At 35.5% G+C, this 19,567-nt stretch overlaps 1 protein-coding gene across 3 annotated transcripts in view; it reads right to left on the minus strand.

Moving 5' to 3' along the window:
* Window positions 1-7,680: 7,680 nt before the first annotated feature.
* LMO3 (LIM domain only 3 (rhombotin-like 2)) overlaps window positions 7,681-19,567 on the minus strand; it is an 81,488-nt gene continuing 69,601 nt past the window's right edge. The window contains exon 4 of one of the 3 annotated variants that reach the window (XM_006888439.1): window positions 7,681-8,646. In XM_006888439.1, coding sequence (XP_006888501.1) covers window positions 8,541-8,646 — 106 coding nt within the window. In that variant the 3' untranslated portion in view covers window positions 7,681-8,540. The remainder of the gene's footprint in view (window positions 8,647-19,567) is intronic. The other 2 variants (XM_006888440.1, XM_006888438.1) reach the window with 2 other exon arrangements.

The following is a 19,567-nucleotide window of genomic DNA, read 5'->3' on the forward strand; positions in this document are numbered from 1 at the left end:
CCAAAAAGTAAACTCACCACCTATAGTTAATTCCCACACATAGTCACCCTTCATTGAGTTTTCAAAGCTGTAAATCTTAACAAGAAGAATTTGCCTCATCTTTCTCACAGAAAGCAGTTGGTGATTTGGAAGGCTCACCTTTGGGTAGCAATCTAATACAACACTCATTTTACTGCTGCTTGTTGTTGTTAGGTGCCATTGAAACAACACTACAACTCAAAGGCATTGATTCTTCTTTTGTCATCCTTAGTCATCGTCCAAGTTTCACAGGCATAACAAGTACTTGAACAAGACCAAAGCTTGAATTCTATGTCCTTTAGTCTTTAAACTGCTATCATTGTTCCTTACCATCTTAGACAAGTTCTTGACAACACATTTTTCCCAATGCAATGTATCTTTGACTGCCAAAAGAACAAACAGGTCTGTATTGGAGAGGGTGAAATCAAGTTTCTCCTTGGAGGTAATGATTTTGAAGCTTCATCTCACATACTTTGGGCATGTGGCCTGGAGGGACCAGTCCTTGGAGACGAACATCTTTCTTGGAAGGGTGGAGGGACAGGGTATGAGAGGAAGACCCAGATGAGATGGATTGACACAGTAACTCTGGCAATGGGGGTAGGTGTGTTGGAGTCAGTGAGATTGGCACAGGACAGGGCTGGGTTCAGAGTTATTGTACACAGGTCACTATGAATCACAGGTGACTCAATGGCACATAACAACAACAACAACAGCAATATGTCTTTTGGTTTCTTGACTGGTGGTGGCAAGGATGTTGATTGTGGATCCAAGCAAGAAGAAATCATTGACAACTTCAATCTTCATATCATCTAGCATGATGCTTCCTGTCGGCCCAGGGAAGAGGATTTTTGTCTTCTTGATGTTGATACATAAGCTATATTGAAGGTTGTGGTCTTTGATTTTATTCAGTGTTTCAAGTCCTGTTCGCTTTCAGCAAGCAATGTCGTGTCATCTGCATAGTGCAAGTTGTTGAGCCTTCCTCTTACCTTAATGCCACTCTTTGTGTACCACTGAGTTGGGACTGACCCTCCAATGGGTTTTCAGAGGCGGTGAATTGCATGGGTGTTGGTTGCCCATCATTCTCTCATAGAACAGCTGGAGGATTTGAACCATGTGCTTTTGGGTTGATGGTGCAATTCCTTGCCTTTAGGACACCAGAGCTCCCTTAATGCTATTATGTTCTTGTGGTTAGATGCCATTGAGTCAACTACCTTTCCTAGTGACCCTGTCAACAGACCGGAAACGTGCCCTATCCCATGACATCTTCGTCATCTCTGATATACATGGGTTTGTAGCCCATTGTTGCATTCATACATACATAGCCCATTGTGTCATTCCATCTCCTTGAAGGTCTTTCTCTCTGTAGTTGATTCTCTACCTTACCCAGCATGACTTCCTCTTAACAATGTGCCCATAGAATATAAGGCACATTTTTACCATCCTTGCCCCTAATGAGCACCCTGTTTTCACTTTCTCTGGGACAAATCTCATGTGGTTTCCATAAATTGGAATTGATTCCTGGCAATTGGATTTTGTTCTTCTACGTATAAAATGTCCTTGGACTTGTACTGGATCTAGGATGAGGAATAATTTAATCACGTTCTTTTATGATTATCACAGCTCTGAGCTGTCCAGATAAGCATTGGTTTTGGACTGAAAATGTAGAAAAATGCTTGTGCAATGAAACTTCCAATTTGGATATCCAATCTGGAGTCACGCAAGTTCTAACAGACCACAATATGTGGAAATGGTTGTAGTGATGGCAGTAGGCATCAAAGCAGTGGAAAGGCGAAGGTTTTGGATCTCTTTCTTGGTAACACAAAACTACAGTAGTTTTCTTTTTCTCTGGTCTGTGTTAAGGATGAAGGATTCTGGTGGTGCAGCGTTAAGCACTTGACTGCTGATAGGTTAGCAACTGGAACTCACCTCATAGCTTTGTGGAAGACAGGCTATGTGATCCATACAAATTAAAAAACAAACAAAAACATCAAACCCATTTCTGCTCAGTTCTAACTCATAGCTGACTGACCCTCTACTGGGTTTCTGAAGGGTTAAAAATAGAATGGAGATTTCCTAACTTTCTCTCTCACAGACCTATTGTGGATTTGAGTAGCTTGATAGAAATAGCTTTTAACGTAGCTACACAACTCCTAAATCCCTCTATTGTCAGTTCTACTGTTGTATGGGATTGTTGTTGTTGTTGTTATGTGCCGTCGAGTCGCTTGCGATTACTATGAATAAAAATTAATTCACCTGGAACTTACCAGCAATATTGAGGACAATTGCTAGATCCCAATTGTTCAATCTCACTTGCTATTGTAATTTTAAGACTAAAATGTTTCTTCGACCTTCGACAGTTAACCTGGCAATGACTACACCTGGTGAATGTTTGATGAGTGAGCACATACTGATTTTTCTTTTGAGACTGGTCCAACCTCACCATGGCAGGCTTATCCTAATTGCAGCTCACTGCTCTGAGTCATTTGCTTTGATGTGGACTACTATGTGTTCCAAATATTATCAACCAGAAATCTTCTATTGTTGGTACCCTGGAATGGCAAATTAAATCTATGTCTTCAAGGTTCATAGGAATGAAGACTCTCCTAAACAGACTGCATCTAGGAAAATATGATCTACTTCACTTCCAATTGTCTTCTTAATAGGTGACGTTAACTCCGAAATGATTAGAATATTTTATTAAGCACAGATCACACCTTGTTGTTAAAAGCATTTAGAATGTTAGAAGCATTTGTTAAATGCGTAGTAGAACTCATGGTCACTTAAAAGATTTCTGAGGCTGCAATCTTTACCAGAACAAGTCACCAAGTCTTTTAGGGTAACTGATATAACCATACAGCTTTTTGGTTAGAAGTTAAATGTTGAAGACTAGCCAAAACATTGTGCTACTAGGACACCTTTGATAACTCTTAGTTCTTGGCCATTCTTAGAAACTATATTACCATTATCATAGATAGCAAAGCATAGGAGTTAAGTATGGGCATTTAGCCTGACAAACTGAATCAAAGGTTTACTACTTACTAGTTGTATAAACTTAGATAAGTTAGATTCTTCATTTTCTGCCTTTACTCAATGAATTAGAGGTAGTAGCATTATGTCACAGAGGTGTTCAGAGACTACATGGACATGAAAAATTACCTGATTTTGGTGAATGTTCATGAACTGTTAACTATTATTTAAAATAGCTGATGGTGGGTCTTTTGATAATGTTATAAACAAACTCTTTTTCATTTACACACTTTAGTCCTTCTGGAGAAGTAGAGTAGAAAAGATTTGGATCATTTATTCTCTGGATGTCCCTTGCTCCCCTTTTTTCTTTGTACTGTGTCCATTACATTTGGTACAGTTAACTGCAAGCACCTTGCCTATAAAGCCAAAATACTCTGTAATCAGCTCTGCTATACCAATTTCATGAGTATTCAGCTCCTCAGCCCGGAATACTAATTGTGTAAAAAGTGCAATGAATTCTAATTCATTTTTATTGGAAAGATCTGAACCAAACACAAAACCCAGTTGATCCAAGATGATTTCAGCTTTACAATTTGTGCATTACGTGATCTGCACACCCACAACAATAGTGCCTTTGAATTTAACATACTTCCCTTCTCAGATAACAGAATTCTTTTAATTAAAAACATTTTTAAAATTTTCAGTATGTGTAATTGTTAACACCTGCTATGTGTTACCAACAGATGTTTCTTACTTACCTAAGGGAACTGGTATAATTATTCTATAAGCTTACTGAAATGGCATTTACCAAGATAGTTGAAAAACTTTAGTTGGTGACTTTGCATGCAATATTTGTTGTTTAACTCTTTTATACTTACAACTGTTAACCCTTTGCACTCTCTCCAATGCTATCTACTAAAAGCCAAAATGCCTTTCTCTGAATATTCAAATTTTTAATCATTTTGAAAAGGGACTGAAATGAATGTCATGTATGAAGAAACATTTTACTCACTTTTAAGTGTTTGAACAGCTAATTCTCACAGTGTTCAACATGAAAAAACCCCTACTGTAGAGTTTGACTCATGACTCTCTATTGGTTCCCTGAGGCTGTTAATCTTTATTGGAGGAGACTCCCCATCTTTCTTCCTTGAAGTAGCTGGAGGATTTGAATCATTGACCCTTCAGTTAGCAGCCCAACTTGTACATGCCACAACTACAGAGCTTGTTAATATGCAACATACAGTTGTTATGTGTCCTTAAGGCAGAACCTTCTCATCACTGACCCCCTAGTGGCTTTTCAAGGCACTAAATCACTGGAGATCTTTCATTTGAAGTGCAGTTAGTAGGTTCAAACCTTGTGCCTTTGGGATGGCAATACAACTCCTTACTACAAAGCCATGAGTGCTCCCTTAATGTTCAATATAACTGTCTTGTGCCTTGAATATAAGTGCAAAGTTACACCTTGTAGCAAGCTAATATCTTTCTAGTAACTTAGTTTCAAAGAATGCCATCGTAAAATAGCTTCCCCCCTCCTACCCTGTGTATAGTGTCATATGCAGTAAACTTCCTGAAATCTCCATTTATGAAACTAATCACACAGTTACCTACAGGCACATGTTCAAGATGACACTGGTTTAAGCCAAATAATGGACCAATTGCAAACAATGAATATAAAGAGGCAGCTCCATTTATAACTGCTATTTCAAAAGAGCTCTATTGTAATCATGGTGATCTCCGGGTGACTCATTAATTAATTGATGTTCTTTTTTATTATGTGCTATTGAGTTAATGAGTAATTTGTGTGAGATAATTCTCTGAACACATTGATTACTTGAGATATTTTTCTGGAGCTTTCATGCAAACGACAGGCTGAAGAGGTAGAAGACAGTATTCAATTCTGTAAGCTCATTATTAGCAAGTTGGAGATGAGTGTGAGCCCAATGAACAGACACTTTCACATTATCTAAGGTATACAGAGCTGTGTCTACCCAAAGGAAGTTGAGTGGTCAGGGCAAGACCAATCACATAGTACTCAGTAATGTTAACTGAAATAATACCTATACTAAACCCTCATTGTTACCTACAAGTGCATAAATCACATTTTAAAATATCTGTAATGGTGTTTTTAAGAAAAAAATAAGAAGAAGAAAGCTTCTGCTAAGATTGTATTCAGTGTTAATGTTCTATTACCATAAATATGCAGATTGGTTTTGCAACTTACTGGCATGCACACTAAACATGTTTGGCCTATATCATCTCTGTGAAATTGTTTAAGTGAATATTCAGAGTGGTTTGCCTAAAGTGAGAGTTAAAAGGAAACCACTTGTGTGTGTTATATTCCACTTACAGATATAATCTTTTGGACCCAGTTTCAGTTAAGCCACATATCTCTTTTCTGAAAATGTACGGTTTAGTGGATTTTTGTTTTGGTTTGTTTTAATTCATTAAACAGATAATAGGAAATCTGAAATTTTGCGTGACAATAGCAGCACAGCTGCTTTCAGAAAGATCACTTAAAATGTCTATAAATGTACAAAATTACACCCAGCAATTGTTACCTTCCTTTTTGACATTTCCCCCTCTTTCAGAAAAGCAAATAGCAGTAAACTACCTAGAGCTCAGAAATCCTAAATATAACATTTGGAGAAAGCATTTGAGGTACTTTGTCTACACTTGCAATGATTTACACTTAGAAAGTAAATGTTCCTACACGTTTTATCCTTTTTCATGAACTTAATGTATGCTGTCTAGATAGCATCTTATATTCTGCCAATTAAGTGCAATGAAACAGTGTAATACCCCTTTTATTAAAAACATAAATCCAAATATAAAAAATGAATGAAAGAATCCAGCAGATATTTATTAAGCAAGATGAAAGTGATATTACAAACACAGGTCAGCTTTTAAACTCAGCCAGCACTCTGGTGGAACGGAGGGGCCAGGTCCTTCATCACAGGCAGTCTGCATGAGATGTATGTTAGGTGAGGAGCTCTCGCTGCTTGAGAATTCAAAGCCCCATGGAGGTACCCTATTCGAGGAATCAGATAACAAGCCAAGTGACCTCAGGGCTACACAACACAATAAGGGAAGTTGACAACAACTGGGGACTTTGAGTAGTCAAGACAATACTTCAGGTCAAAAATGCTATTTTTTGGAAATTAGCTGTAAAATGATCTACAGCTAAAAAACTCTTTCTCTCTTGTTTCACAATTTCATGGAGATTAAAGATAATCTAAGGAGATTAAGGCTGTGATCTTTAATCCAGGTGAGTAATTTTGTTGGTAGTAAAAAGCATAAGTATTCATTTCTCAAGGATTATGCTAAGTGAAACGCAGTGTTTAGTCTTTGGGTGGCAAAGATAGTTAAACAGGTTCAAGAAGTTGAAAGAATTTTGATCTGATTTACAAGTATTTTGATATATTAATAAACATATACAAAACACCTAAAGTCTGAAAAACCATTTGAAAGAGATACTTTACATCCACATAAATTTCAAAGAAATTGTTAGTGGGGTCTAGTAGGGTTGCAACAGTTTGGAAAATCATTTCCTCTTCCTTATCCCCTTGTTTGTTGTTTGCTTTGAAATGCAAATCCTTCCAGGAAACCATTGTAAGGCTACAAGGCTAAAATAATAAGTCTTTTGGAAACTATTCCATCAGTATACTTGAAATTTGGGGAACATGTCACTCGAACACTCTTAACCATGAAACATTTGTAAAATTACATATCATACACTTTCCACAGAACCATTTTCTTAAGAATGAAGGCAATATCCGGATTCACATGCATCATATTCATGATAAAGCTTTGTTTAAAAGCAAATCCACACCAGCATTATTTTCAGCTTAATACATTGGCCCCAAACCAAGAATTAAGGTTTAACGAACTTTACCTGTAATGTATATATTGGCAGGACAAAATATGTATGCAAGTAACACTGAGAAATATTGTTTCCATGAAAAACAAAATGCCACAGCACTAAATTTGTTTTGGTAAAAACATGCTTTACTGTGTCTGTGTGGGATCAGATTTCTGGAAAGCAGTTTTAATCACAGGGGCAGAAACAAAGTGTCTGCAACCAAAAAGAGAAGTTAGAATTTTACTTTCATTTCCTTAATTTTAATATAAGTACTCATTCTCCATAATTTCTGATTCTAGAAAGCTTTCTTTTTTATCAGCTATCATGTAGGTGAGGGAGTAATATTTCACCTTTAAAACATAAAATGACAGATTTCAGCCTAAGTGAGATGTATTCTGAGTGGGTAATTACTTAAAGGAAGCAATGAGAGAATAAGATACATCAAACTTTTAAAGTGTTCACTTTTTGAACATTACAATAAATGGCAAGAAAAATCAGAAAAAAAATGCATAACTAGTTTCCAGCTTTTTATCAATTCCTTTGTTTCTTTTCTAGAAGATTCCACGGGTATTATGTTGCTCTGACCAAACATAATCTCACTGCTCAAATAGGATGACAACTTCCTGGTCCATTAACATGGTCTCAACAGATTCACACTCAAATCTTTTTAGTATCATAAACTTAGTAAGCCATAAAGTTACTAAACCTTGAGCCCTGTGGAGAGACTCGTGGGCAAAATTTGTATAAGAAATTTTTCATGGTTTTCTTTTCCTAACACTTATGTCATAATTGTTAAAAGTAACCCTTTGGAAAAAATTTTACATGATACCCAAAGGCACTAGTTCACATAAGGGGTGGATGACTGTAAAATGAAAACAAAGCCATTATATAAAGAACACAGGGTGGGTGGGTAGGGGAAGCATATTAAAAAGATAACTGTTAAGCATTAAAGTTATTTTAAAAATGGCACTTTTCATGTTGTTATAAAATGAAAGTGCTTTGAGATGAAATTTTTAAGCATTTTTTTTAAAGCTGATCTTTAACTCCCTGAAAATAGGGAATTGTAATGAAAACACTGATAGACTTTATATTGTAGTGATACTAAGTTGTGGATGTTGGTAAAATGCTTTGTATGTGTGTGTCTTCATTTTTCTAGTATTTTTCAATGCTGATTGACTTGCCTTTATCTATATGTGTATCATCATGTGAGATTTGCTCTTCAGTTCTTTACTAGAAAGTCACAGCTCATTTAAAATAGCTGGTAGATACAGAAAGCATAAATATACAGTAAGTTTAAACACTGATTGTACTAAATGCAACAATACAAAGAAGCAAACAGAACACAAATGGTAACACAATAAAACTGTATTACATTTGTGCTTCAAATATTACAATACATTATATACAATAGTCCAAAATAAACATCTCATGCCAAGTGACACAAAAACAAGTAGCAAGCAAAAAAAATCCAGCAATATGTACATTACTTTTTTTTCTTTTATAATAAACATTCAACTCTGAACTGGGGCAATTTAACTACATACAGATGCAGTCCGCCTTTTATTCCATATAACCATCCCGTTTTCCTATATCTACGCTATTCAGTAGGTTCCTGTGTCAATTCTTATATACATGTGGAGCAAAAAAGATAAAAGAATGTAGTGCTTTGTATTCTTAATGGGGTGATGTTGATAGATCAGCGAACCTGGGGTGCATAACCTTCTTTCATTAAACCTTCTTCGTAGTCTGTCTGGCAAAGGATCATATTATTCTTTAGGAAAAATTTGTCTCCAACACAAAATCTGAAAATGTTAAAAAAATAAATAAATGTGTTAAGGCCATTTCAATCACATGTACAGATTTAAAGATTTATTTTCCAAATAATAAATTAACATGCATTTGAAAGCCCAGAGGTTGCTTTGAAAAATGAAACTATTAGTTCATTCAATGAAAGACTATATACAAAACTTTAAAGCTCTTCTTCTTATAAAAAAGTCTTAAGAACATTGAAGAGAAATAAACTGAGATTATAGATTATATGTGTAGAATAGAAATATATATATACAGTAAATTAAAAAATGGTGATAATATATCATTGCAACGATTCAAAGAGATTTAAAAATAAAACAATTAGAAAATAGTATAGTACATTTCAATACTTCCCATTTAAAGCTTTCTTTTAGTATCTGTTAAAACATGATTAAATTATATTAATTTGAATGCGAGTACTCTGAAGTGTGCCTTGCTTCATCATCAGAGAGTGCCACTGGGCTATATATCTCTTTTGTGGTAAGTTCACAAACTATGGAATAATAGTCCATGCCATTTCTTACAGCCTTTTCAATTCAACCTAAGAGAGTAACCTTAATATTGATGTGATAAATAAAGCTCATTCCTAGTACTTAATTATGCATTTTCTTTTATGAAGTGTTTAATGCATAGAATTGTAATTTTTTTTAGTAATTGCTCTAGTTTGTACATATTTTTTCATGGTAAAAATTTGGACACAATTAAGGTCAGAAATAAATGCTTATGTCGTTTCCATTTAACAATAAAGTAACTGGAGGGAGATTTGTATATATATTTAATTGTAACCATTTAAGTTTCAAACAGTGCTGTTTGGTAGAGCTGACCCAGTAAAACCACTTGTAATTATCCAAGTTGACCTCCTAGACCTTTGATAGTGGTCTACCTTTATCAGATAGTCAATTTTGAATAATGTTCAAGCAGAAATCTTGGTGGATAGATTAAACTGTGTGGTGAAAGCTACCCTCTGGTGTTTTGTGAAGCTGTAGGTTTAAGTGAGGAGCAGTTGGACTGATTTACATTTGTAAAGACTGGAATGCTAGACAGTGAACCTATTTATTTTCCAACTGGGTAGCTCTAGAAATTTATCCTTATACTAGCTAAGTAGATAGAGGGGGGAAATAATGCAATAAAAAAAAGTATATTGAAAAGAATTAGTTTTCCTCTTAAAAGAAAATTGGTCTGTTTATTTGTGGTATTTACTTTTTTTTTTCCAGGATTACTGCCTGCTGATGATGTTGATTGAAAGTGCAGATTTTGAAATCCTGGAGCTTTTGTGGTCAAGGCTACTGGATACAATAAAAGAAATTTGGTGCCTTAAGCATATACTCTTTTATTAGTTGCAAACTACACACCTTAAATATTGCCCTTAAAAATGGTGTTTGAACAAACCAATCTTTGCAGCTTTATCCTGATCACAAACATATGTTGAATTAAAGAAGTAGTTTGGCTGTTGGACAGAAGCAGCCAAATCAGAAACTCAACTCTCCCATGTAGACTGTATAACACACAGAATGTAGAAATGTCTGATTACTACTCAAAACTATTAACCAATACTACCCCATTGAAATGAATCTGAATTGTTGTTGTTAAGTGTCGCTGTCGTAGGTGACTTGTGACTCTATAAACAAAAGACCTGGGCACTTGTATAACTTTCATCCTTTCTCCAAGTTCATAGGGTTTCCGGAGGTAAGCTATTTCGGAAGTGGATGCCAGTCCTGCTTCCAAGTTGTTTTAATCGGGGAGCTCCGCCAAACACTGTCCACCATGGGTAACTATTCTCACATTTGACACATCAGTGTCACAATATTCAGCTTCACAGCAACCATGAGTTACCTCTGTACAGCAAGTGGACATACCAGGGCTATACGACCTAGAAGAACGTATTGACTAAGAAGCAAATAATATCACATAGAAAAGGAATACAATAGAACACTGTGTTGCAGCTGAATAATTTTCCCAAAAAAAACTCTCATGTCAAATTATTAGACCTACGGAAATGTAGATAGGTTATTGTGTGGTGGGTTTTTTTTTGTTTTTTGTTTTTTTTAATTTTGTTTTGGTTTTGGGTTTTTATTTATATAGAAATTAGAAAGTCAAAGTAATCATAATAGGGAAAATACCAAACCAAGAATCTGGTGTTAAAGTACTGAGTCCTGCTTCTATCTATTTTCTAGCCAGTGGAAGACATAGGTTACATTTAACACCTTTATTCACCTCACCTCTATGGATTTAAGACAAAAACAGCTATATCATTGAATTATGAAAATGAAACAAATCACAAAAAACCCAACCAACTGCTGTCTAGTCAATTCTGACTCACGACAACTCCACATGTATCAAAACAGAAATACTTTTCAAAGGCTTTTAATGGCTATTTCAGACCTAGATCAGTAACTCTTTTTATCAAAGGACCTCTAGGTGGAATCATATCTCTGACCTTTTCATTAACAGGTTAGGACACTAAAGATTTGCATCATTCAGGCACTTAATAGATTGTATCATTACTACTGTGGTTAGATGCCATTGAGACAATTCTGATTCAGGGACCCTCCATTTATAATAGATGGAAACTTGACATATTTCAATGAGGATGTTTTTCACTAACTCAAACATGTCCTTCTCCTGGGGTTGGTCTCTCTGATAACATAGCCTAGCAATGGATTGTAGGAACGTTTAAATGAAAAAGCTCATGAAAGCAGAGAGGTACATTGCATTGAATAATAAAATTCCAGTCCTACATTTATGACATTGAAGATGAAACTTCAGTTTTTAAAATTTATAATATCAGCCACTTTAGCATAAGGAATAGAAATCAATTACATAAAACCATACCTCAGTGCTTGGGACTCAGGTATGGCTTTATATAATTAAAGTGTCAAATTTTATATAGTACTTTGCATGCTCAAAAGGATCACAGTGGTACAATTTGTGTTGGACTACTAATCAAAGGTTTGGTGATTGTAATTTATGCAGCAGGACCACAGGGTGCCCTGACACCATAGTCCATAGAGAGGGAATAGTGTTACAACCCAAGGATTTTGTCTCTTCGGTGGAGAAAGATGGGAAATCTTCTTCTGTGTAATTTACAGCCTTGGAAACCCAATAGAGGGTTGGTTCTGATCTGATGGCCATGAGAGAGACAGAGAAACAGAGAGTGCTACAGAAAATAAAAAAGCACCCTTATAATTTCTTTCAATGAAGATTCAAAGAAACTCAAACTTAACAGCCATTGAGTCAGTTCTAACTCAAAGTCACCTTTTGGGGCTTCAAAGTTGTATATGACAATGGAAGCCCAGAAAATCCATGCAGCAGCGTATTCTGTAACACATCACATTGAACATGTCAGAAGCAACTAGAAGGTAACCAACGGCAAAATCATGGGCTAATGGTATTGTGTCTGTATGATCATATTTAGTCTTTATAACTTACCTAGAGAGTAGCTATTATGATTACCCTTGTCGGATTAAACACATTAAACTTCTATCCAGAGTTTAAGAAATCTGTCCAAGTTTCTATAGCTAGAATATATGTTGTGGTACTAGTGTTGTTGATTGCCATTGGTAATGAGTAAAAGCATAGTTGACCACACAGCAGGTTTTCAGAGGCTATAAATCACAAAGCAGGAAACTGTCCATCTTTCTCCCGTGAAGTGGCTGCTGGATTTGAACCATCTGCCTTTGTGTTAGCAGCATGATTCCTTACCTGCTAGGTAACCAGTGTTCCCTAGAATGGACAAAGGGTAGGAAAGCAATCAAGGTGTCTCTGTATTCAATAACCAAGGCAGTGAACCATATCTTTCTTTCAGGGATGCTGGTAGATTAAAATGACCGATTTTTTACTTAATAGCTCAATCCATAAGGCACTGTGCCACCAAGAAAGTACAAATATAGCATAAGGAATGAAGAATCACACAGCTTTATTTTCAATTTTTAGGATTTTTCTTTTTTATAACTTGCAAAAATTTTGCCTACTACTTAATGAGATGTTAGTAATATATGGGGGATTTATTTGAAACATTTCCATCTCAGAAATTTTATTATTAAATGTTGTCAAATAAGTTTATGCTCCATTCACACCTAACAGTCAAGAGGAAAAATAACATGCTGCACTTGAACATGAGTTTCAAGGAAACACCTGGGAAAGCTATAGCCAAGGAAATCTGACCATGAGGTTAGGATCAGCATTCTCTTTTAAAATGTTCTCTGTATGGATTTTAAGAATAAGAAAAGCAAAAGTGGACATATTAAACACTTAACAAAATAATCTTCAATGGTGATTTTGTTTTTTTACAAAAAGCTCACTTACAATATTGAATAATCAGCTCCTTCTTGTTAGATTTGGTGTTTATACAAAAATAATATTACAAAAGCAGTGATGGCTAGAGGTAATGATAATAATATTAACAAATGAGGCTAAAAAAAACTCTGAAAAGAAGCCAATAATCTTATTTGTAATCTAATTCTAATTGCTTATGTTCTGGTCAGTTCAATTAGTATTACTTTCATTTAAAATCACACACACACACACACACACACACTGAGGAATGAAAAAGATGCCCACTCAGATGATTAAGCTATCTCAACTTGACATTTTGGAATTAATAGTAGATTCAATTTCAAGATATTTCAGAGTGGTTTTAGCTGGATTCATATGGTTTTAGAGGCTTGATAAGTAGAGAAAATAAGTATAATTAATAAGTCATTCTTACATGATAAAATACAGGGCTTATAGTCATTTTAAGCAGGTTATCAAAAGCCTATGCTAAAAAAGACTCAATTTATAACATCCTTTTTAAGAAATGAAAATGTTAACTTAGTCACCTTATTTCCTTAAGGTTAGTGACTGTCATTTATAATTAATTTCCAACCATACACACTTTTAAAAAAGGGGATATCCAATATGTATTTCCAACATCAGTACTTTCTTATTGAGCACCCTCACTTACTCAAAATGAAGATTTTTATAGTGTATTTTTATTAAGAGATATAGATTACATATTCATTATTCCATTATTATACACATGTATGCAAATTTCATTTTGTCCACTGATAGTCCAGTTGTCTATACACATTTTGATTCTTAACAACCCTTTCTGTACCCAGTTACACTACAACACCTTGAATTCTACTCTAAGTCATTAAAAAACTTACCTTATTATAAGTTTACTATGTCTCTGTACTTACTGATATTTTTATCTTTGTTGTTGCTATGTGCCTGAGTGGCTTGCGACTCATAGTGACCCTATGTACAAGAGCCCTAAACCCTGCTCTATCCTGTGCCAGCCTCATTGTCTCCAACACACCTACTCCCACTACCCAAATCACTGAAATGATCCATCTCTTCAAGAGTCTTCCTCTCCTGCGCTGTCTCTCCACTCTTCAAACATGATGTCCCTCTCCAAGGAGTAGTCCCTCCTTGCAACTTGCCCAAAGTATGTCATATGGAGCTTCAGAATCCTTGACTCCAAGGAGCAGACTGGCTTCATCCTCTCCAGGACAAACCTGTTTGTTCTCCTAGCAGTCCATGGTATATTCAACACTTTTGTTCAGCACCACAGCTCAAAGTCATCAATTCTCTATCATCCTTAGTCACTGTCCAGCTCTCCAATGCATAGCATGCAACTGCAAAGACTATAGCCCAGATCAGGTGCACTGTAGTCTCTAGTCTGACATCGTTGCTCTTCAGTAGTCTGGAGAGGTCCCTGATAGCTGACTTTCCCAATGCAATTCATATCTTGATTTCCTGGCTGCTGGTACCAAGAGTATTGACTGTGAAACCAAGCAAATTAAAACTGTTAACTATTTCAATCTTTTCATCATCCATAATGATGTTGCCAATTGGCATAGTGGTGAAAATCTTTATTTTCTTAATTTACATCTTCTTGTTGTTGTTATGTGCCGTCGAGTTGTTTCTGACTCATAGCGACCCTATGCACAACAGCCCTAAACCCTGCTCTATCCTGCGCCAACCGCACCGCCTCTGACACACCCATCCCGATTACCCCAGTCACTGAATCAATCCATCTCATAGAGGGTCTTCCCCTCCTGCGCTGTCCCTCCACCCTCCCAAGCATGATGTCCCTCTCCAAGGACCCGTCCCTCCTGGCAACATGTCCAAAGTATGTCAGACGAAGCCCCAGAATCCTTGCCTCCAAGGAGTAGCTTGGTTTAATCCTCTCCAAGATGAATCTGTTTGTTTTCCTGGCAGTCCATGGTACATTCAGTACCCTTCTCCAGCACCACAGCTCAAAAGCATCCACTCTCCTTCTGTCCTCCCTAGTCATTGTCCAACTCTCTGATGCATAACAAGCATCTTGGAAACATAAATATTCTTCTTGAAACAGGCTATGGGGCTGCAATAGTCTTTAAGTCCAGAGAGTGAAATCAGACTTGGTTGCAATCTGGAGTCTACCAATATTTTTTTTTTATTTTTTAAATTTTTAAATTTTATTTTGTATGTGTGTACCATCAAATCAGATCTGACTGGTACAGGAGGACATTGCCTCTTCTTCTCCAGCAGAGCATCTGGTGGATTTGAACCGTATATCTATGGGATTGCAGTACAGCTTCTTGCCACTAGGCCACCAGAGCTCCACTTGTGTATATCAATTTCAGGCAAGAGACTTAAATTCTCTGTGCTTTAGTTTCCTCATCTGTAAAAATTTCCAAATGATGGTATCTGTATATGGGTAATATTTGGGGAATACTTCATGAGAAGATTACATGAATGAAGTACATTTAAACTACTCTTAACAAAATATGATTAGTGCTGTATGAGAATTTGCTACAAATTTATGATTTCCTAATGATTTTTTCCACAAGTCTCTTAGCTTCTCTCTTGGCAGCAATGTTTCTCCATCTTGGACATACCCACTGTCTTGCAGGAGACTCTAACTCACAGTGACCTTTGAAACTCTAATAGTTTCTGAGGCTGGGAGACTTTATAGGAGGAGACTGCCCACCTTTCTTTTTTAGAATAGTTGGTGGGTTCAAACAAGTGACTTGTTGTGTTATAATAGAACAACATGTAACATACTATGCCACCAGACTACATCCCTCTCGGTCATCTGAAAAAAACACAAAAAAAACCTCCCAAACTTTTCATTTCTATTCCTTTTAGTAACAGTCTCTGACCACATAAACCCATCCTAACCTTACCTAAAAGCACTCATATATCACATACTTTAGTATTTAAATATTTTTTTTTTCTTCAGCAGTTCTGAGGTAAATGGCCATGAGTTCTATTTCCTTTTGAACTCTTTGTTATACCACCACAAGTTTATTACCACTTAAGGTACATTACCAATGATACAAGTTAAGATAGATGTATTCCACAACCAAATAGCTTTACATAATGAAGGTATTTTAAGTGAATAATTTAAATATATATTTATTTGACTTCTATTAATGGATGTCCTACCTTTACCATTCCACATCTCTCTCCCACCCTAGCTTTTTTCTTGCCTTGTTTTTTTCTTCTTCATACTCTTACCAAATTCCTCCTCATCTCTTGTCAAATTGAGCTGTTGTCATTTCCTGAACAAGTCAAATGCTTCCACATCTCCGTTTCTCCAGGACAAGACATTTCCTATATCCCTGTCTTAGGGAGCTCTTTCTTTATAATCCAGCACCTCAGTCCTTTGATGCTTTTCCCTAAGACTTCAAGGATGGTGCTTTCTTCCCTCAGCACAGATCTATTTAGCACATAAACTGATATTTTACCATGAGTCTTTGATGTCCTATCTTTTCCATAGCACTGAACTTCTATAAGAAACTGAATTTCACTCAGTTCTCTGTCCATGGAATCTCGTACAGTACTTAATACATAGAAAGTATTTAACAAAAGATAGATATCAATCTATATATCTAAGAAGTATATTTTTTTAAAAACCGCATAATTTCATTTACAGAATTTATACAGTAAGAAGGGCTTGCTTACTTTTAAGAAATGAGTACATACTACAAAATATTGCCAGTTCTACATGAGGTCACTATGAGTTAGAGTTGACACAAAGACAAATAGAAACAATATTTTTTTAAACTTTAATTATAAATCCTTTGGAAATCAATGATATTTTAAATTAAAAGCTAGGATGAAATTATTGCTAACTGCAATAAGTAAAATTAGCAAGTATTATAATTTCACAACTTCAGATGCGAATAAAGTTTGTTTAAGGGAAAGTACCTCCTAACTATCTATTTGTTTTTTTCTTATTTGTAAAGGTGCAGTATTGTGACAATGAAGTGGCTGGTAAAAGTCAAGACTCAAGCCTTTACCATATTGCAGAAGAAATCCCTCAAGTAAATGCTGAAGTAAAGGCAAATCTCCTGTATTTGAAATCTGCCATATTCAGGGTAACAAAACTTGTCTGCCTTTTTTGACTGATGAAGATTAGCTGACTTCTTGCATTAAAGAAGTTTGTCTTCCATACACTGGAGTGACAAGACAATAACTAAATGCTAATTGTGCATAACCAGCACTAAAGTATATGCAGTCCCATTATGGCATGTAATAAATGAAGCAGACACAGAAATATATTGGGTACTTTAATAATGATACTAGAACAGTATTTTGCAGCAATAAGAATGTGAACAGTTTTAGAGTCAAAATTTAGGAGTGTTTGTCTTACTTGACTGAGTTCTACTGAAGAGAGACTTAATTGTGAATGCAACTTTTTATTTCAATGGTGAAATAAAATTGATGTATGATTTGTAAATAGCATTAACAACCTACAATTTTGCATAATAATCAAATTTAAGTTGGACTTAGAACTTGAGTGATGTTTAAGTTTTCTGTATAGAACATAGATAATATAAATAAGCTTTTTTCAAAAGAAAAATGGGACAAACAGTATAAGCAGGCAAATTTCAAAAAGAATAACTTTGTAAATAATCAGATATATGATGATTAAAAATTAGTGATCTACCTTTCCAGTAACAAACTGACAAATATTTCTTTCTAAATAACATTCTCAAATGTTAGAATGTAAGGAAGTTCATAATTCTTCATGTTACCTGTTTGACAAATTTTCTGGAAAATATTTTGGTACAACATATAAATCCTCAAAATATTAAGTAATATTTCCAATTAATTATATACCTCTGAATAAACTGAACATAGATTTAAGTGTTTATTTATGGACCTTACATTACATTGATATTATAAAATTAAAAACAAATCACACCTGAAGCTAGAAGATTAAGTGATGCCTAATCTATGAAACAGAACACAGGAAACCTTAAAACAGTATAAAAATTTGTTTAATGGAAATTAAAAATGCACAGACTACATAATTAATGAAGAAAGTCCAATCATTAAACATTGGATTGTACACTGTTGCTTATAAAAAGCTGCTGAAGTAAGTATATAATGGGAAATATATACTATAATGTGTCATATATATGCATGGGAAAAGAGACAGCGAGATACTAAAATATTTTCTTTTAGAATAAGAAAAAATTAGGTAATATTTTTTGTGTTTTTCTATTTTTAAGGGTGTTTTACTATAAATAAGAGACCTTTTAGAAGTAGAAGAGTAGTAATTTTTTTGTGTCATTAAATTATTTTACTTATTAGTGGATCAATGTGACAAATAAACATTAATACTCTAAATTTACTACTCATGCAACTTTAAAACACACATGTTACTGTTATATGCCATCAAATTGGAACTGACCCATAAATCACATGAGTGCCTATTTTTCTCCCTTGGAACAACTGGTAGATTCAAACCCATGACTTTGAGTAGGTAGCTATGCTACAAAACCAAAGGCACACAGTTCAAATCCACCATTTGCTTTGCAGGGGAAGGATAGGCAATCTCCTCCATGAAATGAACTTCCTCTGAAGAGCTGTTGAGTGTCAGCTATGGGACAGTTCTGACTTGACAGTCCATAGCTGGTGACCTATTGATAAGGGGGGTTGTGCTATCAACCCAAGGCAAGGAGTTTGATTTCACCAGCTGCTTCATGGGAGAAAGATTGACAATCTCTCCCATTTGACAGTCTCTGAAAACCCACTGGAGGGTCAGCTAAGGATTCATTCTAACTTTTTTTTTTTATTTAGGTTGTTTATTTTTCATTTCAATGAACATCTACAGAGATTTTGGAATTCCATTCATTCATTGTTGCACCCTTCTCCCCGCACAAACCCCTCCCCCCTCCCCCCCATTTGCTCCTCTCCTTGAAAAGCAAAAGAAAAACTCCCTCATTGGTACACAATCCCCCACACACATCCCCCAATCCCCAAATATAAGCCACTCTGCAACCCTCGTTCCGTACTCTTACGATAAACATAATGCCCTAAAATAGAAAATATTCTCTCCCCCAAAGACTTCAGTGCCGTAAACATATTTCATCTAATTTAATAGCACATAACAATAACAACAACATACATATTTTCAATTCTAGCATTCTTTACTTCCATTTCTCACAAAATTAAAGCCAGAAATATCTAATTGTGAATGAATATAAAAGTTATACATTCCAGTAAGGAAAACTAGGAACAACTTGAAATTCTTTTGAACTGAAAGAGTTTTCTGAAATATACTAATCCAAATCCCTATGTTACAGAGAAGAAAATCAAGTTCTAGAGAAGGGAATTGCTTATTTCCAAGTCACACAGTTTACAAGAGATAAAGTGATAAAGAATATAGGTTTGCAGATTCCCTGTCTACTCTCCACTGCCACCTCTCTGATGCACTTGTTACTGTTGTGTAACACAGAGGCACAGTTGACCCATATTTGAACCTCCACTGGGTTTGCAGTTAATCACATGGGAGGAGATTGCCCATCCTTCTTCTGTGTGGCCGCTAGTGGATTCAAACAATGTGCCTTCAGGATTGCAGCACAGTTTTTTACCAGTAGGCCACCAGAGCTCCCCAATGCAGAGAATTCTAATACCAAGTCTTGCTCC

This window comes from Elephantulus edwardii, unplaced genomic scaffold (genome assembly GCF_000299155.1).
Source record: "Elephantulus edwardii isolate Elephantulus edwardi_28Jun2011 unplaced genomic scaffold, EleEdw1.0 scaffold00067, whole genome shotgun sequence".
Taxonomy (NCBI): domain Eukaryota; kingdom Metazoa; phylum Chordata; class Mammalia; order Macroscelidea; family Macroscelididae; genus Elephantulus; species Elephantulus edwardii.